We start from the raw sequence: 25,213 nt of genomic DNA, 5'->3' as shown, positions 1-25,213 counted from the left end.
AAATTATGCCATGAGTTTTAAAATGTCAGCCAGTGTATGTGACAAGCACTGACCTGCGGCTCTGTCTGCGAAGTATTTGATGGAGATTTTCTTCCTGTACCATCACCCACATCCTCCACTTCATCATCAGAGATTTTGAACTCCAATTCTTCTGTGTATCGCTTTCTTTTAACCTGCCTGCTGGAACGCCTCTTCTGCCAAGACAGGTAAAGGTTACCACAATTCACCCTTTTGTGCAAACAACCTCCGGTATAGTATACACATTTACATTCAAATACATGTTTAAAATTAAACCCTCATCCTGTATGAAAATTAATTCTACCACCATGTCAACAACAATGCTGGTGAAGGGAGAGTGAATGCAGATACAACACTTTGTTAACCCTATATTCCAGCAAAGGGGAAATGTGAATTGCATGAATAAACAGTTACACAAATTTTTTGGTGCCTTAACTATATTTGGGAAAGATGAGGTAAAGACATAAACCACCATTATATTTGACTGGAACCAGTATTTTAAAATCAAAAAAGGAGGGCTAAAACTGATGGAGGCTATATTTTGAAAGATTTCCAAATCAGACACTGACCACCAGACAAATCATTGTTGTTCCTGATGCAAGCAATGTTAATTGCTTAAAAAATTACCTTGTCCTAATGCCTGCTTTAATAGGGCAAATACTACTGTGACTATACCAATCTATTAGCTTTTTTTACTGGTCCCCCTTGGCATGCTCCTTGAGATATATGCATACTCCAAACTGAAGTACACTACATAAAAGACATTTGACATGAGGAATACTGCAGCCGTTTATGAATTTTAAATTTAATTCCTACTCCAACATAGAACAGCCTTTAACCTAGGTTACTCTAAAAATTAGGACACATAATATTTCATAGCACACGCATTCTGCTTTAGGAGACCACCACCACAGAAACGCCTGATTTTCCTGGTCCCAATTACACAATGCAAATGGCTCCTGTCTGTAAAGAATGCTTCAGATGGTCCCAAAGGCTGCTATGATAGAGTGATTTCACTGCACCTGAAATTTAAAAGTGTAACAGGTACAGAGTAATAGCCCAGTTCTGTCACTTGCCTTATTCCCTAAAGCCCGTAAGATTAAGTGTTTACCTGAATGCCCAGATCATCCTCCTCCTCTGGTGAAGGAGGGGGTGATTTTTCCAAGTCTGAATTATCTAAGGATTCCCGCTTACGTTTTCCTTCCTTTTTCTTTGTAGTGCTTATCTCTGGATCAGCTTTGTTGCTGCTAAAAAAAAAAAAAGGCACCATGGTGACTTATGAATGATACATGTAAATGTTATCAGTAGAATTCGACAAAGATTTAGGTTGGATTGTTCTTGGAGAGGGGGACTGAGTTTCTATAACACATACAGTACTGTATCCATGTTGGCACGTTCAGGTGCAGCCAACAGTTTACTCTGGGGATGCATATACCTGATGACGGGTACAGAGGTAGTGCCGGTACCTACATCAAACTTATCCAATTGTGATCATTTAATTTTAACCACAAATTGAGTTTTGTTCTGTCACACTTATATTTTCATTTGTACAGTAGATATAGTTGGTGCGGGCCATCTGCGTTGAGATGATGCATGTTACCAATGCACTTGTGAGCACAAAAATCTCAGGGCTGAAATGGAAATGTATTTTAAAGTTTGTTTTTTAAATATTCAAGCAGGAAATGGCCCTCAGATACAGCATCTGGTTGAAAGAAGTGTCCAGTTAGCAGCAGTGGTTCAGAGTTACAATATGCCACCGGAACAGACGCAGAGTGCACAAACATAAAACAAGAATCAAATAGTTAACTATACTACAGAATGTATACAAACTCTGCACAAATTGTTTTAAGGCTATATTGATGTAAATGGACAGTAGGATGTGCATGTTGCAAAAAGCATGTCAAATGTTTTCTGCTTATGAAAAGGGCACAAAAAGAAAGAGCAACCTGATTGGCTAGAGATGCACAAAGAATTTATAACAAAGTTTACACTAGGATGTAGAAAGGTCCACTGCCAACAGGATATATGCAGTCTCCTGCCACATATGATTTGAGGCTACCCAAATGAACAATGCTCCAACCTGCTTGCACATAGCAGGCACTGTTGTAGATATTGTAAGTAGGGTATGTGGCGAGATGCCAACATATACCTTATAAGCTGTCAAGCTTGTAATCCAATTATCTCTAATCTCCTTCAGTTTACTGAAATATATTTACATGGTTGGTATTAAATGCAGCTCATCATGGGGAGTGAAGGACTTTATACGGCTCCTTGACCTATTCTAAAAAAGTAGGTGCAAACTAGGTTTATTTCGCAATAGATTTGTTTTATTTATTTATTTATTTATAGCAAAAATATAGTATTCACTATAATAAAAGCAATACACAAGACCACTTTGCTTCCAGGAAACAGTACAGTAACCTCACAGTACAGGAGACTAAGGAGAAAAACTAGAAAAGAATGTGCTGTACCATTGAGAGGTCTCCGAAAATAATGCACAGTATGCAAAAAAAATAAATAAATTGTGGATCACCTGATTGCATGAGAAATGTGGCACCATTAAATGACTAATGTAACAAGATGTAATGTTTACATGTATTTGTATGTAGTCAAACTAGAAATGCATGACTAGGGATGGGATGGTATAAAATTTGCACGGTATGATAACCGTTAAAAAAATACCGTGGTAACCTTAACATCACGGTATACAGTACATCATGCAAGTTATGAAATAAAGGCTCAAAAGAAAAAAGACTAATGTAAATCACTTAAATATTACTGTAATTCACAAAAATAAAACCAACAAAACACACTTCCTTTCATGGAATGATTTAAACATTTGGTATTTAGTATTTGACTATGCCAAATAACTTGGTACGTTTCTTTTTTATAAAGACAATCAGAATAAAAAAAAAAACAAAAAAAAAAACTAAGTTCTACACTCTCAATGTTATACTACAACAGTATGAAGATTATTATTTGCTCAATGACGTGGTGCTGTAGTTTGTTAAAACATTTTAACGTATAAAATTAAATAAAAAAAAAAAAAAAAATACTCTGTTTAGCTGATGGCAAATAGAATTGGGAAAAGATCGGTCTTCTCCTTAAAACACAAACATGTACCACAGGTTATTATTTAAGAGCAGAGAGGAGTTGTTTATTTTTTCAACCGGATAAATAAAATATGTATAGGAAAAAAAAAGTATTTCAATACCAAATGTGTTATTGGATTTACATTTGCGACATTGCACAAGTAAGCGTCCAATGACTTACACATGTGGAGTTTGAAAAAACAACAAAAAAAGTTTCTTCACTTACCTAAGAAAACTGGAATACTGTTATAACTTGTTTAAACAAAACTACGTTGATAATAAGTAGGCTATCCTGCTGAAGTCGCAGGTCTGTGCCAGTTTTAATTGAAACATTGGTTGTGTTCTTATAGCGCAGATTTCCGCAGTTCTGCACAGTGCTGACCAGAATTGTGGAAATGCGCTGTAGACGTCACTCAGCCTCAGAAATCTGTGCATATTCTGCATAGTCCAGCGCAGCTTTGAAATGTTACTGCGGCAGGCTGGCTGTGGCTGTGAACCAAAGGGACGATGCAGAGATCATGAGTGACTTGTTCATAATGCAAATAACCACTAAAACTACTGCTGTCACCTTGTTAGCGGAGGCAAAATACATTTTATCATTATACAATGAAGCCGTGAACAGCCTTGTCAACGCAATATTAAATAAATAAATCAATCAATCAATTAAACAATGTACTAAAAATATGTGATAAGTGATCTATAATTCTACAATAGTTAATGTTAATCTATGACATTAAACTGACTGTTGATAATCCAGACAAATGTAAATATAGCAGGTTGAAAACGTGTGCTATGCTGCAAGGTTTGGAGAAAGCCTTCCTCTAAAAGCTGCATGTGACATCAGAAAGACAGCAGCCGGCGCAGCAATCTCTGGGTAACAGAATTCAGCAATTGAAACGTGTATTCTGTGTCGTTGACAGTTTCCTTCAAAACCATTATCAAAATACAGTATCAGTTCACAAAAAGATCTTCCTCAGACACTTTGCTAAGGTTGCAAGTACCATCGCTTGATTTAGATGCGTGTTTGCAGTTGAAAAATGTGTTAACCGCTGTATAACCGAATTACGATAATTGCGGTTTAGAATAAAAGCAACTGTATTAATACCGTAATGTACCTAAACCGTGATAAACCAAAAAACCGGTATACCGACCCATCCCTATGCATGACCACCAAGTAATGCTCTTGGGCATTTTATAGTCTCATATTTTAGCACCCTTACTTTAATTAACCAAAGCAGTTGTACCAGTTAATTTTGTATTAGGATTCAAGAAAGGTATGGGGATTTCTTGAAGTATGCAAATCGAAGCTTAGTGTGAATTGGTAATTTTAGACCAAAATGCTCAATTGCAAGTTTTAAAAGGACATGCTCCAAATCACTTGTTCTTAAGCTTTTCTACTCAAAGACAGATACAAATGTATCAAGTTAAAACATTTTGCATACCTTCTTGGTGCAGATATAAAAAAGTTTAACATTTCCCCTCTCAGCTTTCCTGAAGTTTATACCACACATAGCTAAAAGTCACCCCCACTACGAGGCTCCACTTCCAGAATTTATTTCCGCTCTTACTGCCACAAATTATAGAATACTATAGCTGAGCTCTGGGCCCCTTTCCTTTCATCTACACGCCAAGAGCAATCAGATTACCCTGGTAACCAGTGGTCACATGATCAGCACCTGCTCTTTTGGCTAGATGCCACTGACTAAAGCCATCTGCTTCCCTCAATCATCTTTCAAACATTCTCAACACCTGCAATATAGCATGTTGTGGTTCTTTTATTAAATCACTGCCAACACAGGTCACAAAACTTTACATATCTATTTTGTTTCTTGAAATGGGGAGGGAAGAATTAAAAAAAGAAAACATCACCACTGAATCAAGACCATCAAGGAACTGAGCTGCCAGGTTCAAGGAGATGACAAATGCTTTTGACTGCTGATCTCTATAAATCAAATCAGACTACAGAGAACAATTTAATTTAGAGCACCCAAGGCACATCCACTACCACTACGGGTAACAGATTTAAGGTCTTGTGGAATGACACATCTAGAGTGACTGATGAAATATCAGGGGAGAGGCGCCGGGCTGATTTTCCCCTTACAGTGGAAATCTTTAATTGTTATGCAAGGCATTTTGGTAAACTAATCACTTACACCATGTACCGTATCTCAATGATTACTAAAACACTCTGAGCCCCCCCCCCCCCCCCCCCCCCCCCCCCAAAAAAAAAGCCCAAACGTGCTGCAAAACATTCCTACACTAAGCGAAATGCTTTCAGTTAGTCATTGCTTGAACCACATGTGAAAAATATACAATGAAACAAACCAGCAATCTGGGTTGCTTCATCTGGTGAAGTTAGGATAACAGAATAATCTTTTGACCACAATTTTCACTTTCAGATGAAATGCCACTGGATGTCTGTGCTGCAGGATTGAAGGCTGTAGCAACACACTGCATGGGTAGAGCTAGCGTATAGTAAGGGAGTGGGTAGCATGTGGTTTGGGTTACTAGAACACCTGCTGCCACAGTGAGTCACCCTTAGCACTACTATACATTTACCAACTGCCAGCAAAAATGTAGTGAATTGAAGTACCTTTAGTATTTACATGTCTTATCCGTGAAGATTTAATTAGTCACAACTTTACTGTACTTCTGCAGTCATTGGTGTTGCTTGTGCTTTTACAGTAGATCCATTTAGCAGGTGGGTTTTTTGTGTGCACAACATCACTTGTTCAGATTGACAAACAGACTAATCTAGCAACCTCACGGTCATTCTGTAAGGAAAATCTAAGGTTGCACTCACACTGGGTCCATTTCAAAACGGACTCGGTCTGGTTTGTTTCATTTGAAACAATGTATCAGTGTGCTTGCTGTTTACCATTACCTGTGAGCAATGGGACAGAGTTTGTTTGGATGAGAGCTAAAGTTGATTCATTTTTTTTCAGGACAGAATTAATTTGTGTTCACAATGCAGTTTGCAAGTGCCCTCAGTTCGTTTATATGGTGAACCGGACGTTTACAATATCCTGCAAGGGATATTTAAAGATGGCAGCTACTGATGTATTGTTCCAGTTTTTAAATACAGCATGTTTCAGATTACATATTGCTGTGCAAGGAAGCACTGGCTGCGCACTTCACTAATTTAATAAATACATTTCTTGAATGACATACAGTAGGAGAATGCAGTTTAATTATGCACAGTTCTACTAATGTCAGCATTTAAAGTAATTTGAGAAAAGACTGAATATATATTTTACTATTTTTGTGAGTTTTGTCCAATTTGGCTTGGATTTTGCATCTGACCAAATTTTGCACTTTCCACAGTTTTTTTATTATTATTTTTCTTCATTTCACCAGCCATAGCAGCTCTGAAGCCGCTAACAAACAGTACATAAAATAGCACAATAGTTTAAAAATTAAACATTGCGTAAATTTATTGCAGATAATTACTCAATTTTCCTTATATCATCATCTTAGTCACAACATGTTAAATGTACAAAAAGACAGATTTAAAAAATAGATCAGTATTACCATTTAAACATATGGGTTACAATGATTAAACAAATAATCCATAAGATTGTTTATTTTATTTTTGAATGGCGCCAACACACAACCTAATACATACTCTGCTATTAACTTGCTGAGCACGCTGATACAGCTTTGTACTTTAAACAATAGCAAAACCTGGACAATTAACTTTTACTATTTCTGAGCAGGACATAAAAAAAAAGCTGAAAACTGTGAATCTCAATTTTCCCAGGATGTCTGGTAACCCTAATGTAGTTCCGAGACATTTTTAGTTTTTTGCTCTACTTGTTTCCTCAGAATATCAACTAGGCCTAAACTGCAAACTGTTTACTTCCTAGTCAGGTTACCTTGAACAGTTTGCTTTCTATGTGCAAAAGGACAGAGTCCAGCTGTCTAAGCGAACCAGACTGTGTTTGCCAAACGAGTGCAGACCAAACCATCTAAAACGGACCCAGTGAGAACACAGCTTAACAGTGCATCTCACATTGCAAAACAAACACACATTGCCATTTCAGATCTGGGATATTCAACAACTTCAGAATTGGGAAGTCTAAATTAACAGATACAAACCACTTTGGAGTTTGAAACTATCCTGGCACATTCTGCAAATCCGACGCACAAATGCAAATACATTGTGTAAATGAGATCCAGTTAATACCGGTATAAACATCCAATTAAGGTTATTTAAAAAAAGTTCAATAAGGTGTATGAAAGAGGGAGTGCTTGGTCTATAGGATATGATCAAGAAATTGTACTTTAGTTACTGAAGTGCTTCACTATTTAATGATCGGGGATAACATTTGGGCATCAGATGCCTGCTGCAATTTAATATTACACCAATTAGTTTAGTATTTTCACTTTCATAGTGCTACTTCATATCTTGGCGATCCCCTTTTTAAGTACATAGACTGATAGTTGACCAACTAGATCAAACCACAAAAGTAAAGATGTCACAAGAGCTGGAAGAGTTGGTGTAGTTGCAGCTTTTAAAATGAGTGTGCTTTTCTATTTTTATAGAGGAACTTACTGTCCTTCTATTAAATAGAATAATGCATGTACCTCGCATAAGGACAGAGCCCATCCCCACCCCCACCCACCCACCTTCATGGGCATGTGGATTGTTATAAAAGTAGTAGAACTGCTAACCTAAAATGCTTCCTAACCAGCTTTACATTTTAAATGCTTTATTACTACAGAAATTCTAAATTAGATTCATATGTATGAACTGTTTAGGGCCTCTGGGAGACATTGGTACAAATTTTTAAATCATGAACATCTGTCCACTGTTTACATGATTTGTTTTGATTATATCTCAAATACAGTATCAGTTGTCCAGGAGTATTTCGTATAGAGCCTTCTGGTTCCAATATGACCCAGTTCATTGAAAGGAACCCTAATGGAGGAGTTGTAATTACCTGTTCAAGGCAGCCATTTAGGATGTCAAACACTAAATTTACAAAAAAATAGGTTCATTACAAATACAAGGAGTTGGATTAACTTATTTAAGGGGTCAGGCGTACCATTCTCCCCCGCCACCCCAATATATTTAACCCAGTCAACTAATAAGCACTGCATCATGCTGGCTGGCATTCTAGGAATATGTGCACCGTGATCCACATATTTTTCTGTAAATATAGGGCAGTTTCACATCTTACCCAATGTACATATTTGTACTTCAGAAAAGTTTTGCTAACAATACAGGCATGCATTGATCAATGAGATATAGCCAGTGAGGTTCACATACCTGGCTTTCTTGGTGCTCTTGGGTTTTGGGGTGGTCGCTTTCACTTTCTTCTCCTTGGGTTCTTTTGGTGTTTTGGGAGCTTTCGGAGTCTTGGGTTCCTTGGGCTTTTTAGGTTCCTTAGGCTCTTTCTTCTCCTTTGGCTTTTTCTTCTTCTCTGGAAAGCCACATGTCTCTGGGCTCAGAGGGCCAAGTCCTTCCTGGAGAGTCTTCTCTCCAGTGTCTTTAGTGATTTCCCCAGTGCGGACCCGAGTGGCTTTTTTCTTCTTTTTCTTTTTCTGCTGCTTCTGCTCCAGTTCAGTCTGCGGCTCTTCACAGTTCACCAGCCGAGAGTTCTGGCTAGAAACCTGTGTCATGTCTGATGCTGGTATCTTGACTGATGGATCTGATTGAGAAGGCTGAAGGGAGGAAACAGATAACCAAAACTATTATATACAGTGGTTACATTTTTTTTCTTTGTTTAAAAAATAGGCTTATATCATGCTTCAGTTAAAGGACGTATGAATATGTTCCAATCCAAGACATGATCCAGAGGTCAAATTCCAAACTTATTCAATTAATGTTACAAAATGGATACACCGTTAAGCACTTTTGGATCAGTAACGTTAAGCCAAAAGTTAAAATCACCAGCCTTTAAACTCAAATTTGCACACCAGCAGATGCCACGTCTTCAGGAGAGCATTTCACCTTGGTTAAACTAAAAACAACCAGAAGGGAACAGTGGTTGGAGCTTGCTTCTACAGATGAGAACATGAATGTTCCCAAAGGCTAACTATTGCACAAAGTGAACACTATGCAGCAAACACTTATTGGAAGTATGTCAACCTTTAGTTTATTCTGAATGTTAAATCTGAAATGTACTTGATTTCTTAAATGCCTTCATACCTACTGTACTTTAAATACAATAAAACATGCATACAGTAGGCATTAACCATTTTAAAATACTAATACACACTTCAGCGTGCCTGTGAAAATGAGCAGAGCAGGGAATGAACGCAGTCACACTCCAGCTGTGGAATACAAAATCATACCCACTGCTCAAAGCTAGATGTCCATTGACTTGACACTTCAACCTCTTAATGCGATAACCTTGGCTGTACTGGAAGTGCAGACAAAGCAAAACCAAAAACAAGATTTTCCTTAATGCACTAGTACAAGACAGACACTCCAAAAAGTAGGTCATCACAACTTATGTGCAGCCACAGCATGTAGAGTACACCACATTCAAATCTTGTAATGAATGTCCACACAAGTTTCACCAAATACAGTTGAGTGGTTCCCACAACTTAAAAATATAGTTGTTTCATTAGTCTGGGTCGGCAAGAACTGAACATCCACCTTGCAGAACATAAACCAACCCTCTCCTCTAATCAATGTATTCCTTTCCCAACAAATTACTTCTATATTTAAATCCTGCTGGTAATCTGTTTCTTGACATTTGCTACTGCAGAACAGGTTTACTTGAGCAACACTATTGTGGAATGTGTAAATTGTGCAAAAAAAAAAAAGAGAGTAGAGGATCAGGTTGTTCTTACTAATAAATACTTGTATATGATTGGGTAATCTGTCTTGCAATGTAACCTTTTAAAAACCACATAATTGTGGTTTAAAATACACATTTCCTGTAAACAGCTATTTAGACAACCAAGTACACTGACAATGACTTGCTCATCAAATACATTAGCTTTAAAAAAAAAAAAAAAAACCACCTCAGCAGGCGGATTAGGCACTAAGATATTTTGGTGCAGAATTTGAAAGCATACAAAAGGTTATCCAAACAAGGCGTTACGTGTCCATGTTTCTCCCAGACCAATGCAGAATTGCTAAATTAAACACTGTTCTAGTAATCAAGGGCTTGTTAACTTAGTCAGCAGCTAATCATGACATGTCATAATAAGACAAAACATTAATCCTGTCTCCTGAATATTCGTTTCATCATTCTGCTCAAGCCACAAAGCTATCATCTTTCCATACACAATGACTGAAACTGTACTGCAGTATGCCAGGCAGCAAGTTTAGTTAAATTGAAATAGTAAAGTGGAAGACATTTTGAAAATCCTGATTAAAAAAAACCTTGTACATAAATTATCAATTAACAACTGCTTTATCTGATCAATAGCATCTTTATATTTTTGTATTCAATGTGATCAATACAATTCAATTATGCTGCTAGAGTCTAAATCGTGTGTTTCATGACTTAGTGCATTGTTGGTTTGAAAGACTACAGCAGGTACACCACCAATTCATATAAGTTCTAATATCCTATATTAAAAGGAGGAAGTCCTACTTCACTTGGAGAAAAATACTGTACTACAAATTGTAGTGCTAATTTACTCATATTCTCCCCTCTCATTACTAAGGCAGGGTTTGACATGAACCACGGCCTGCTGCCCAGGGTCTGTAGAGACAGCAGTTCGGCCTGTAGCTATGCACATGGCTTTACATTATATTTACATTATATCCAGTCTCACACAGTAATAGTTCGCAACATAGCAGGCGTGTGTCTGCTGTGACTGCAGGGAAAAAAGGATGCAACAATGGATACCCTGATCCGCCTGGAAGCTGGACAACTTTGAATCAGATGTGCTCAGGTCAGAAATACTATTCAATCTTTCCAGGACTTGTTGGTATCAGCAGTAAGACTGGTGCCGACCATGGAGAGGCAACACAAGCGACAACACTCCGAGGAGGATTGTTATCTTTATTATTGTTTTTATGGTGTTTATTATAATTCAGTTAACCCTTTTAGCATTGCTGAGGCCAAATGGTAACAGCTCAGGTATAGTTTTGCTTGAGAGAATTAGTGTCATTTGTACACATTTTCAAATCTTGAATGCAGTATTTTAAATTTTCTGAAAAGCACACCAATGTGTGCATGTTAAATGGCTGAAATAATGCAATAAAGTTCATTGAAAGGCTTTGCTTGCCATTGTTGAGATGTGGGCTCTTTAGTTATCGTACACAAATAAAGTGATGTATAGTAGGTTTCTCCACATATTCCGATAGTCCTCTACCACTTTCACACAGACGAGTTATGACTGCTCAGAACCGGCACTGAAGCTGTGTTTTGGTCTGTGTGAATTGCCTATACTGTAACAGAGCCATCATATTTAGAACCGTCATATTTTATGCAGTCTCAACAACCTCTCGGAACCGTCTTAACTGCCTGTGTGAAGTGCTATAGTGGGCGTGCATTGAAAGTCAACATCCCACATGACTGTATACCGGTCGTGTTTGGTCTTTGTCACCTGTGTTACACACCTTCATTTTTTTTTTTTTTTTCAAATACAATGGTTATCAAGAACAAAGTTAAGTAATCGTTAACTTTACAGGCTGACAACAAGGTGAATTCACAAATAGAAGTGACTCTGCTTTTGCCTGAAGATCTAGGCTCTCTTATTTAAATATATTGTATCACCTTTGCAATAATATACATGGCCTGCATTGTGCCTGAAGCTCCTGCAATCTGACACTTAACAGGTTGTTACATTGTATAACTGAATTAAAAGCAAACAAAAGGCAACCAAATTTACTTCAAAACGACGGTGCCATTTAGTTTTGTGATTGTTTGGCTTCTGTTGCCATGAAAAAGATCTGTTGACCGACAGGACTGGAAGTTGTACTCACATGATCCCTTTGGCTGTGTGAAAGGGTTATGACGGTATTATATCGGCACAGATTGTACAATTTCGTGCTGTGTGAATGGGTTAAAGTCAAGGATACCTTTAGATTCTGCCCAGAGTATGAATTTGTAGGGCCCTATGAAACCTGCGTTAATGAGAACACAGACTGAATCAAAAGAATAACGTGGAATCCAGTGCTGTACTAAAACAAAACATGAATTTGGCAGTACGGCATTAAGCTTGAAATTACATATTTGAAGGGAAAATGTGAAATTTGAAAATGTGCACACATTTTTTCAGTTCAGGCAATCGTAGCTACCGTGCTGCGTATTGGGCATACAGCTGTTTTTTTTTTTTTTTTTTTTTCCACTGCACTGCATGCAAAGTTACCTCACTAGTAACAGCCTATCGGAATGTCAGAAGGGCCTTTTACAACTGGAAAATCCTCAGCTAAAAAAAGTGTGATGATCTGCAAATGTTGTCAACATAATTGCTAGGCTATCTAATTGTTATCACTAACATTTTATTTAAAAAACAATGGAAACACCAAATTACTTATGGTGTAAGTGAACATTAAAAGATTTTCATGTTGGGTTCTTTGACTCCTTATTAGAGCAACAAGCAGAACTCTGACTCCTTTCTCACATGCACTCAACAGGTGTCACACTACAATACGAGACAGGAAATTTAACTTGAACCATACATATAATACAGTATGTAGAGGACTGCTGGATTTGTGACTTGTGTATTCAACATAAACCAATGCATTGGGGCACAGTGTGAATTTGCAGTGTACTCTCAAATGCTTAGGCATTTAGTAACTTTGCCCACTTTAATAACATTACAGTCTCCTGAACAAAAGGATTCTTACTTAAGTCGTCTGGCTCAAAAATTACAGAAATAACACCACACCAGAATTGTACCCAAGCACAGTAGTTCAGCAGTCTGTGTGCAGAGCATAAATCTGTCACTGCGGATGTTTACTGATCAGGGGCAGGGATTGTCGGGCACTGGTCACAGGGGACCCATGAAGCTACTGCAGGTCTGCATTACCAAGCAGGAAACTGAAGCTACTGTAGAATCTACAGCAGAGAAGAGACTTAAGCACTGCAATCTACTCCTTTATAAATCAGATGCTCGATAAACATTTTATATGTACTGTAAAAGAATGTGCCAAAGCCCCCCAAATACTGGTCTAGTCCCAATTTGGTTGTCAAACTATTAGAAATTATGTTGAGATCCTTACTAAAAAGAAGTTTAATAGTATCTTGCACAGAACTGCAGAATGCAGTACATAAGACTAGTTATATTCAGGCATTGTTTTAACAGCAGAGCTCTGTCCTTTGGGGGAGGAGGGTGTACAAGGTTACTGAACGTCAATACAGCAGTTACACATACAGTACACAACATAGTAAACCCTAGAGGGCAAAATTGTGTCACTCAAAAGATAAAATGCGTCATCCACTTTCAACAGTTAAGCATTCTACATACTTTGACTAACAAAACAAAAGTGGGAGCAAGGTAAAAGTAGATTAGCCAAAAGAAAAACTATATAGTTTACTTATAGAGCAGTAAAAAGGTAGTTTTGCAATAAAAAGTGTGCCTCCACAATTACAAAGCTACAAGGGCTTGACCATTTATAATTTGGGGTTGCTTTGAGTGCACAAAGATACAATACAGTAGATTAAACAAACACTATTGTAACATTCTATTAAAATCATTTTACAAAATGTAGGTTGGGTGGCACCCTTTATCTGGGGGAGGGGGTGGCCTTGTACATTAACTGTTTACTACATTTAACAAATGTTGACTGTCCCAGTTACTTCAATCCATTTATGGCTTTAGGCTTCCATTTTTTGTGACCTGCGATTACAAATATCAGATGTCACAATTTACAGAAACTGTAGAGCCCAGAAACCCATAACCTTGGCTGTGCAGTTATTGTCTTTTGCAGGGTATAATTAAAAGATCCTCTCAAAAAAAAAAAAAAAAAAAAAAAGGTTACTTAAATCTTAACATGACCTGTTTCATCCTAGTGTACAGTATAGTAAATACCAGCAGCTATCCTCAACAAAAGGGTATATTTGTCCAAGTATGTGTGCATCCTGATACATTGAGAATTAGCACATTCATGCATGTTACATTCATGTGTAAAAAAGCCAAGGTTGCATGTTGTTTTCAAACAAACCTATCAACTGTGCAGAGAATGTAGGGGAAAATCCCCTTTGATGTCTCCTCAAACACTTTAGATGCTACCCTTAAGGAGCATGAGGCTCAACAGGCCAAATTCATTAGACCTAAAAACCCACCCACCCCCTCCTCATCTGAAATACCATTCCATTGGGGGCAGGGCTTACTGCAATTCACTGGCCAGAGCTGGTCAGGTTACAGCAGAGCCCACTGAATCAGCATGCTACCGAGGCCTTGTATTTGTATGCAAATGAAGTTTACTGGCTCTAGCCATCCCCAGAGGAGGACAATGAATGGCACAAATTACTTTCTCCCAAATCAGAATATAACACCTGAGGTGAGAGGGATCACCAAGACCATGTTTCCCTTCAATGCCACTTGTACGACTCAAATCCATCTTTTCAAACAAAGCAACTTGTTGGCCAAAGGGCATACAGACTCAAGGGCCTATCTCATAACACCCCCCCTACAAGAAAGCATGCATTCCCTTTGTTTTATAGAGGGGGGGAGGAAGAGAGGGGTTGGACTTAAGAATCTGAATGTCCCCTGAGGGTATAACAGTCCAGAGACCAAATACAATATCTCACACTAAAGCCCAACAGCATTTTCGACATTGAGTGTTCCACAGAGCATATTAAAAGAGGACTTGCATTTTATTGTACATTAAAAGCACAAACTGTATAGAATGCTAGCCTCTGGGTCCCCAAACACCCAATGTTATAATCACTACTTCCCAAAGGGCTGTGCAAGGGTCAATAAGCTGCTTCTGCAGACCAAGTAGTAAGTGCACAGACCATTGCAGCAAGGAAAGAAGTTGGTAACACAGACAGACCAAAGCTGCCCTATTCAATTTCTAATCCTGTAGTCAACCACATAAAATTTACAGTGTTTTATTAAATAAATAAATTAAACACAAATCTAAAATAGGCTAGAATACTGCAGTCACTTACTAGGATGCACTTGAGCAGACTAGTATGTCCCCTGATTTCTCAGATGGATGCACAGTATTAGCTGGTGGTGGAGCTGGGATTCGCTAGCACTAGGATCTCACGCTCCTGCTCTCTCTACAAGCCACAAGACAGACAGACTTGGGAGGTTCAGAGAGCTTGCGATCAGTCCAGAGCAGTGTCCAATTCCCCAAACAAAACATGAATAAAGTTCCATAACCAGTGGTACTTTGCACCCCTTTCACAAAAGTAACTAAGGACAGCCTCCCTAGTAGTCAATGACAGTCAGTGCACCATTTAACATCCAGTGTGAGGAGAATTTATATGTAGAATGACAGTGCCATTTTTTCTGTGTTAACAGCTTTTTGGAACAAATTATAAAATCCATCTACAACAAATGAACAAAAAAAAAACAACATAAAAACCACCACACAACTCCCCACCTGTGTCTTTACTCAATTTTCAAATACCTTGGTCAGGTGGAGATTGTTTAGATTTCAAATACCTTGGTCAGGTGGAGATTGTTTAGAAACTTAACTTGTGCATTTTAATTTGTTTCTTATGGACCTATTTTAACTGGTCAAAAAGAAAATGTGGGCAAAGGGACATCTAGTAGATTATTAGAACCCTTCCCCAACCGCCCATATTCTTTCAAATCCTGGTGAAAACTGTACACAGGTAAGCTCAGGATCTGAATTGTTTTTCCCAATTTAAAACTTGCTTCAAAAAGGCTAAGATGTCCTACATGGAAACTCAAATAAATCTAAAAAACATAGAAATTACAAGAAAGCATTATCGGAAAATTTACTGACTCTGCAGGAAGTAAATGTTTGTGTAGCTTAATTAGCAACCATCTTTGGTATGAGTGCAGCATACGTTTTGTGCAGTTGGAAACTCTGGCTTCTGACATGGGTTTAAAAAAAAAACAAAAAAACAAAAAAACATAAAATCAGACACAGCTGCTTCAGATGTGACAATTACAGAATTGTCTGGTGTTTATCCCATATAGGCCTATGTTTATTTTATTTATTTTTAAATCAAGCCAAACAAATCACAGGGTGGTCTATGAGGGCTGGGCCTGGCGAGAATGGTAGAACGCAGTGTACATAAATACCAAGAATAGCACACTGCTTGTCTGAATACACATTACATCCTCAATTCAGTGTGTTTCCAAACATCAATTATTTCACATGTGCAAACCAACCAAAATGGCCTAGTAGTGGGTAGTGTCACCATTGGATAAGGGCTTTATTGTGGTTGGTCCCATCTCAGAAGATTGATTCAATAGCTGTGCCAGATTTAAATAAGAAATCTTAAGTTACATTGCAGTATGCTTGTATAGAAGTACAAAAGGGAATGATCCTTGTACTAGGGACGCCAATTAATGATCGTACACACGCAATCTACTAAACTATTACATAGTACTTTATATCAACGTGCCACTGGAAAAAAAGTTATGCTAACACTAAAATTCAAATATGCAAAAAAAAAAAATTTTGCAGTACTATGACATCGCTTCAATAAGTACCTCTATTAAGAGGAAGTATAATACAGGTACAATACAGATTGCAGTGAATCAATAATTTAGTCTTCATTGGACAACTATAAAATAGTTTACATTGAGAATCATTAAATCTGGTACACACCTCCCATTGCTGGTATACATTCTGCTATATGAAGCCTTACATATAACGTAGTACAGAGTAGACGTTAAATCATTGCATGTCATGAACCAAAAGTCATCATTGTAACGGAACAAGTTAAAACTACAAAACATGTTTTCTTTTATTGTGTTTAACCCTGTCCTTCAACAGTGCTGATAGTCAATGTATCATTACTGATCACTTCCACCATTAGGTTTGTATTCAACACTCCTTGGAGTGTATTTGGCATAGCAAGTTGTAACTGTTCATTGCGATTTACTGGTACATCTGCTGCTTGTGCAAGCCATACTCCTGTTCCATTTGGGATCAGCTTGCTTACAACTATTTACCACAGCAGCTTAAATACAAATAACATTACTGCCAAAACACCATATTATATGATTTTCTAAAATAACTTCTCATAGTAAATTCAATTATTAAATATCCTGTAGTTTTAATACGTGCAAGGGTGCATTCCAACCTCCTCTGTTACCACCAGTATTGGTATCCCCTTGCACAACACTTATTTTCGGTCAGGAGCTCGAGTAAATTTAGGGCCATAGAAAGGAATAATAATTTATTTAATACTTCTAGTAATAAGTTGTGCTACAGCAACACGCTTAGTGTTGTTAACGGGTCTGTTCAGACCGTCTATATTTGTTGCAATACAAGATGGAGTATACGACTGGTAATTTTCTAATCTATTACTTGAATAAACATTTACACGTGCCCATACCTACCTTCTACACAAGTTAAGTGGAAATAAACAGCAGCATGGAAGATTATTAGCATCACTGAAAATGCATGGCGACTGAGAAACCGTTTTTCTATCCCCTCCCTAAGCTGCCTTAACAACAGACACATCACTTTTTACACCATTGACTTTAAAATGAGTCCTCAGGAGGCTGTTCAAAGGAGTGAGCAAGCGCAAGATAAATTCTACATGCTTGGGGGCTTTAAAGTAAATCCCCACTTGCAAAACTAAAGCTACATTGAAATTAGAAAAGTTTTGGAATCTCCATACAACTAAATTGGGTAAGGTCTTTAAAACACATACATTAGCTACACAATTTCAATAAAAACTTAATGTACAATAGAAAATGAGAACTACACACAATGGAGTATACCCCCAAAAAAGAAATGACTACCATCATACTCTGAACATTAATACAGTACTTCTGATTCACAACAATACTTATTTAGAAAATAACCTTCAAATAGAAGTTACTGTATAAAACAAAGCTCTTGCTACTGGAAAATGACAATACTACTTCATGGAGAGTTTGAGAATTTAAACTTGTGCTTTAAGCAGCTACTTCTGCCAACTGAAAATGCACAGTTGCTACATTGACAAGGAACCTGGCGAGACCACTTACAGTCACTACAGTATGCACCAGCACTCTAAAGAGTTATTTAGACTTCATCAAGCCTGGAGACCCCTGCACTATACAAACGAATGACCCTGAAGTTTGAGCCAAAAAATAAGTTAAATTAAAAAAACCCTACCCTTTTACAAGCTACTCACCTGTTGAACAGGCACTTTCTGAGGCATAGGTGGGGACTTGTGTTGCTGCGCCCACGGCTGGTGGTGAGACTGTGGGGGAGGAGAGTTCTGGTGGTGCATGATCAGGTGTGGTTGCTGCTGCATGGGTGGGCATGTTGGCAGCTGTTGCTTCTGAAAAGGCAGTGGTGGCAGCAACGGTTGTCCTGGATGATGTGGCTGCTGGGGAGGTCCAGCGAGCAGACGCAGTTCTTGGATCCCCGGTGCCTCAGCATGGTTCCCCCCAATCCCTCCAGCAGGGCGCAGACCCCCAGCCATGTCTCTCTGGCTGGGCGACAAGCCCATATAGGGCTGTGAGGAAGGTGGCTGCTGCAGGCCTCTGGGGCCAATGTTCCTCTGGGCCAGCCCTATTGCTCCCGGAGGCTGGTGAGGCATGTTGGGGTAACCCCCAACCTCCATTACCATGCCTGCACTCCCCGGTCTGACTTGTTGCGGGGGAGGCGTTCCAGCAGGGTTGCACAAGGCCTTCATGGGGGACATGGGAGGGGGAGAACCATAGGATCCCTGAGGTTGCTGCTGTGGAGCTGGCTGCGGCTGCTGGGTGGGGTGCATAGGCTGGGAATTGATTTGGTTGACTTGAATTGACTGTTGGTGCATTAGCCCCTGGGAGGTGCTTGATGGAAAACCGACGGCAGTATTGGGGTAGCGCCCCTGGGTCATGGGGGTGTTGTTGCTGGTAAGGCCAATGTTGGGACTCATCCCTGTATTGTTCACTAATCCCTGATTGAGGTTGCTATACGGAGAGTAAGGAGAATACTGCCCTGAGTTGTTTACAGTGGTTGACGGGACTGCCTGGTTCCGCGAATTGAAGGTCAGGCTTTGCTGGGGTCTCCCTGTTGCTACAACCTGTTGTTGCTGCTGCGGTTGTGAGGGGCTGGGGGAGAAGCGAGGGCTATGGGCAACAGATTCTGGGTGGAGGTTGCCCTGAGTTGGGCGGTGGTGAAACTGCTGCGGTTGCTGCTGTTGTACTGGGTGGCGCATAGGTGGGCCGACGAGGTTCGGGTTTTGCTGTGGGGACATGTGGCCCAAGAAGTGATTGGCCGGAGGTCCTCTGCCTCCCTCCTGCTGCGGGCCCTGGGAGAATGGGTTGATCCTGGGAGGAGTGGGTGTCTGGCTGTGTGGCTGCATGGAGTAATCCCCACGGGCCATGTAAGCACCCATCTGTTGAACATGGCCAGAAGGGGCTGACTGTTGAGTCGGCGGCTGCTGAAAAGGTGCTCTGACTTGTTCAGGGACTTGAACGGCCCTAGGCCCCCAGAGAGAGCCACTGTCCACAAAGGGCTGGCCATGTCTCTCTCCCTGAAGGCCAGGGTAGACACCCATTTGACCTCCACCTCCATGAGAGACTGGTGGGGGAGGGTTGTGATACTGCGAATGAGGAGAGGACATCCCGTTCCCAGGTGCGTTTGACAACATCCGACCTCCTTGCTGCTCCATCAAGTGCATCTTCTGCTGCTCGTACTGACTGAAGTGGTCAAAGTGGCTTAGTTTGGGCTGGCCTTGGCCAGGTGGTGGCTGTGGCGGGTGGTGGAGGGATGATGGCAGAGACCCGTAACCCTGGTCAATGGGCAACTGAGGTCCCAGTGGGTTGACCTGGCTTTCCGGAAAGCCGCACTCACCAAGGTCCTCCAACCCTTCACTGAACAGATTCCCATCGTCCCCAAATAAGCTCATCATCCCAGGGTCAGCCATCCTTCCTTCCTTCCTTCTCAGCCCGCAGCTTCCCCCTGCGGTGCTGCTGTTACTACAAGAGAGCTAGTCTGTGCTTCTTCCACTGAGGCGTATGTCCTCAAAGCTTTTAATCCTTTAACTAAATCTCCTGCATGTCACTCCATATTTCCTTAATTCTGTCAGACAATGCAGAGTCAGGCAAAGTCAGCTTACGGGACCTGGGAAGAGAAATGGAGAAAAAACAAACAAAAAAGAATAAATGAAACTGCAGAGAATTGGAGGAATGAACAATGAACAATGTGACCCACACCCAATCTACCTTTATTCTAAAGGATATGTATATTAGCCAGCAATTTAAATATGCAAAATGCCTTGGAACTACAGTTTTGCAGTTAAAGTTAGTTCAACTGTTTTTTCCTCCCCTTTCACCCAACCCCCATCCACTCAGCTTTTAAACAATAGGTTACTCACAACACATGCAGGCACCAACCCCAAATTAATTCATTCTTTACAATCCCTGGCAATTCATTCATGGATGGAAAAGAACAAAAGAACCCAAAGTACGGCAGCAGCAGCAGCTGCCACACCAGGCAGGCAGATGTACGAATACAGGCAGGCAGCCCATCTGCTGAACTAAAGCCCTGGAAATGCTCTAGTTACCAGCATGTCCTTAACCTCATCATCCCTTGAGCAGCATAATCAGATGAGCAAGCAGCAGTATCTAGGTCTATGACACAGGAATAAAGTAAGCAGACCAGAGGATTGAGTGTCCAACAGGAAGCAGCGCTGCTCCTACACTCCCAACTGGGACAAAGGAACGTATCATCCTTACTTGCATTTCAACTTCATATACAACAAAGTGCAAGGGAGAATACACATCCCCCACTTTGCCATTTCTTTTAAACCCACTACACAGCAGCTATGAGGAAAGAATCTGATTGGCCACACTTTCAATTACAGGCATATGATACAGAGTGCATCAGAGCACCTACACTCGTCAGATCACAGCGTTAACTAGTAGTCCTGTAGGAGTTTAAGTACCACTTCGTAAAATCAGCAAGTCAGATCCAATTGCCATTTAAATATATATATTTTGTTTTACATTTAGATTTTTTAAAACAATATTACTTATGTATGGAGCACATAGTATTTAGCCTACTGATTCTGGTACACTTCTAGGTTTACAGCTGACCGTTTGCCTAATTTCTTTTCAAAATGACAGACGTGGCTCCATGTCCATTGCACTTGAGGTCCATGACAGATTTTCTTAGTGTTGAACAGGAAGTTCAGTCACTGGCTTCATCCCCCCACCCAGAGGTAAACTGATTACTGAGTGACGTAGCAGGCTCCTTGTGTAACCAAGTGCAAGCCTACTCCAGCTGGAGTCCCTGAACACTGCTCCTTTAATACGTTATAAGCCACACAAAGCAAAACAGCAGGAAAACCATTTACTACTGCAGCTCTACAGCGGTGGAGTCAGGGCCATTACTAGTGTGACCCAATGGCTGATGTGAGCAGAGAAGCTTCACTTTTTACACAATTGCTCTTCATTTGTGTTTCCTGAAACTTGGCGACAGCAGAGTTTTTTTTTTCTTTTTTTAAATGCATAAACCGTTCATAATTTGTTTTGTAATTAGTAATTTGACATAGAAACTTTACAACTATGAGCTAGAGACTTTTCTTTTTGCACTTTATCTGTCATGGATAAAAGCAGTCTCCATTTAAACACATGAATACTTGGATAACAAACATTACAAATGTCTTATTCAGATATCTTGCACTGGGTGTCAAAGCATGGGGTAAAGTCTACCTATAACATCTCCAGATTAACACTCAATGTACTTTATTTATCTATTTATTTATTTATTTTTGTTTGTTTAATCCAAAAAGATCATGCATGGTTTTAAAATTAATTGTGCTTCTGAAATGCTGCATAGAGTTACTAAACAACAGGCCTATATCCTGATCTGTTTTAATGACTGAAAACAAAACAGGAATTCAAAACAGCAAAGAAAACACAATCATTGCTCTAAAGTGGCTTTTATTACTGCATTTCCTTATTCTACAGTTTTTACACCTTTGATTAAATATATAAAAGAAACAGCAAAAAGATGTTGGCTGTGAGTGAATGTGCTTGATACCATGTCAGGATATAAGGCTTCGGTTATGGTTATGGGTCCATTATTTGCCTGCAATAACCTCGGCACCATCACCAGTGTATTTTCATTTGCTTCTGTGAGGGACAGCTGTGAATCCACTGGAGATGCACCAGTTTGATTCCCTGTGTAATCTGAATAATAAATGCATCATCTGTGCCATGCACTTGGGTGCATCACTGCTGTGTCTGCAAGTCTTCCAATACCTTTTATAGTGTCTCCTAACTATGACATCAGAATATAATCAGTGGAAATTTGAGAATACACCAATTAAATACCAAATCCAAACTCTATCAATGGGGCGTGCTCTACATTCATAAGATGAGTAAAGGACAGAATTAAACCTAGTGTAAAACTTCAAAAAGCACTGTCTGAACTGGACTTACATTTCAACTGCAAAACAGAACTGCCATGTAAATAAATAACACCATGTCTTAATTTTGACCCATTGGTATCCACCATAAGAGAGTTTGTCCTGGCATTTTAGAGCTCAAATGGGGTAGAACATTGCTACAATACTATCTATCATATGGAACTAAACAATATATTAAAACCCCTACTGTATTAAATACAAAGCCACTTCACATGAAAGCAACTAACTTATCATTGTACAGTGCACCCTCGCTATAACAAACCTGTTAGGGTCTAAGCCTTTTGTTTGTTATATCAAAAGGGTTCGCTATAGTGAAAGGACAATCAAAATGAAGGTTAAACTGCTGGAGTAAATTAATGAGATGAGATTGTGAATGCAAGTAGAATTACACATACCTGCCCCCCTCATGTATGCAGTATTCTGCCTTTGCTTGTCCTGTTTGTTAAAGAATTAACAGTACAGAAAGCACAAATCCTGAATCCAAACTGATTTTTTATTCCAAATCAACCCGACATGAAAAGTTGACATGAAAAGTTAAGATCAAGCTTTTTTTTCTTTAATCAATTTTGCTTTGCGCATGGTTGCTTAACAAGCCAAAAAAGTGGTTTTTGACAAGCTATATTCACGACAGACATGCCTGCATTACTCCTTTTTTCAAAAGATCAATATAGTTTCCAGCTCTGTTGCAACAAAATTATTTGTTACACAGCGCACATTTTTTATTAAGACAAAACAGCTGACTCCACTGCAGAGGTGGCATCCCGTGCGTACAGAGCGGGATGTTAACAGTGTGTTTATATGATCTTTTTAGTTTTTTTACTTGGGGTCCAGGTTCATTATAGCTGAAGGCTCGTTATATGAAGGGCATTATAGTGAGGGTGTACTATATCTCACTACTGACTCAAGGAAACTGGAAAGTGAGAAGGCTGCCTGACGGTGTATTAGAGTGTTGATTTTCAGACTGAAATCGTTTCTAGATTGAAACCATGAATTTTTTTCCCCCCTCTTTCCCTCTCCCTCAGATTGTCCACCTGTACAAGATGTTTTACATCAAATACAATTTTTCAAGAAAGGCCTGGTCAAAGAGACTCATCTGAAAAGGTTAAATCCTTTTTATACAAGTAGACTCTGATCTATCCTAGGACATGTCTCTCAACCTAATCGTCAGCAAGTTCTGTAGTTCTGTTCAGTAACCATTTGCTATCTTCACCTTGTTCAATTGGTCTAATGTTGACAAATAACCAGTTATAAAAATGACACCACCACATGACAAGCTAGTTGATTGTGCTTTTCAATATCTGCTTTCAAGGACCACACTTGCATCAGATTTAGATAGAAAACAAAGTCACAGTTTATGCCTCAAACAGTAGCGTATATTACTGGGGCTGATGATAGTAAAAAAAAAAAAAAAAAAAAAACTATTAAATTTAGAACTAGTTCACAAAGAAAGCATTCTCCACAATCATATGAACAATAAATGCTTTGTACTGCTAGGCTAGCAACTAGGGGAAGGACAAACCACCATTAAAATAATGGAGGGAGATGAGAGGAAAGAGGAGGGTGGTGGGTAGAGATACTGTACAGAGGGAAGTTAGTTATATTATTGCTAGCAACAATCAAATGTTCTCCTTGAAATTACATTCTCTACAAAGCAGACTAAACCACTGGTGGATCCAAGACAGGGGTGTGCACTTCATACCAACCGACGCCCGGGACAACAAGTTTTGCCGTTATACTTTGCCCGTTGGACAAACAGTTTTTATTTATTTTTCTTATGTTGGTTCTGTTGTTAGAAACACACTCCAGTATATTTCTAGAGAGCCGTGCAAGATTCTGAAAATTGAATTGCGGAAGTCTAGCACCTACAAACAAACATTTTAAAAAGTGTTTACGTCCCACCCCTACCACTTCTGATTGGCTAGCTGTGGAAGAAGCTAATCTTCTATTGGTTACAAAGAAACCCAGAAATAGCCGCCAAGACAGCCACTGGCAAGGCACAGACTAATCTCTTAAACTTAGGATATTTATGTTTTTTTGTAAATTAGCAAATAAGCGATAATGCTTAATACATGAATATGACTAATGCAGCAATCTAGTAAAGTTACAAAAAAGGTCGCTAAGGTATTGGCGAATTCAACAATCAACAATCGTGTTCTGTAATTTATAAAATTATTTGAGTCTTTGTGGTCAAATGTGAACAGAAGCGATATTAGTTATTAGACATGAACAATCCATTGACATATGTTTGATTAAAATGAAATGCTAATATATGGGATTCTGCGCAATATATTAGTTTTAAATAAAAGACTATAAATCTCATGGCAGTGGGTATATATTACAGTTAAGGATTTGGCTGAATACCAAATCCACAAAATCTGTCAAGAAAACAAAGAATTTAATGAAAAAACAGACTGGCAGCTACTTACAAGGGACATGCACAATCTATAGTTTTGAGCATTTTAGTTGATAGTATTTATTCAAAATATATCCCCCGAATAAGACTCCAGTTTGAAACGTACACAATTTACCACTAGCCCCCTTCCCCCACAACATTAAATACAGAACTGTTCACCTTAGCAACTGTTTAATTGTTTTACTTTGTGGTTACCAAAAGCACACCCGTGCCTGCAAGGATAGTTTCCACCAATCAGACCTATACAGCAGCTGACT

At 39.2% G+C, this 25,213-nt stretch overlaps 1 protein-coding gene across 4 annotated transcripts in view; it reads right to left on the bottom strand.

Moving 5' to 3' along the window:
• The window catches only part of LOC121314394 (chromodomain-helicase-DNA-binding protein 7-like), a 78,042-nt gene that overhangs the window by 31,206 nt on the left and 21,623 nt on the right, over positions 1-25,213 (bottom strand). For 3 of the 4 annotated variants that reach the window (XM_041247599.1, XM_041247595.1, XM_041247596.1), the window contains exons 2-5: positions 18,308-20,232; positions 8,383-8,777; positions 1,130-1,265; positions 54-194 (exon numbers count right to left, since the gene is read on the bottom strand). In XM_041247599.1, the coding sequence (XP_041103533.1) occupies positions 54-194; positions 1,130-1,265; positions 8,383-8,777; positions 18,308-20,035 (2,400 nt within the window). In that variant the 5' untranslated portion in view covers positions 20,036-20,232. The remainder of the gene's footprint in view (positions 1-53; positions 195-1,129; positions 1,266-8,382; positions 8,778-18,307; positions 20,233-25,213) is intronic. The other variant, XM_041247597.1, reaches the window with a different exon arrangement.

This window comes from Polyodon spathula, chromosome 4 (genome assembly GCF_017654505.1).
Source record: "Polyodon spathula isolate WHYD16114869_AA chromosome 4, ASM1765450v1, whole genome shotgun sequence".
NCBI classification, from domain to species: Eukaryota; Metazoa; Chordata; class Actinopteri; order Acipenseriformes; family Polyodontidae; genus Polyodon; species Polyodon spathula.
This window is presented reverse-complemented; position numbering and strand designations above follow the sequence as displayed.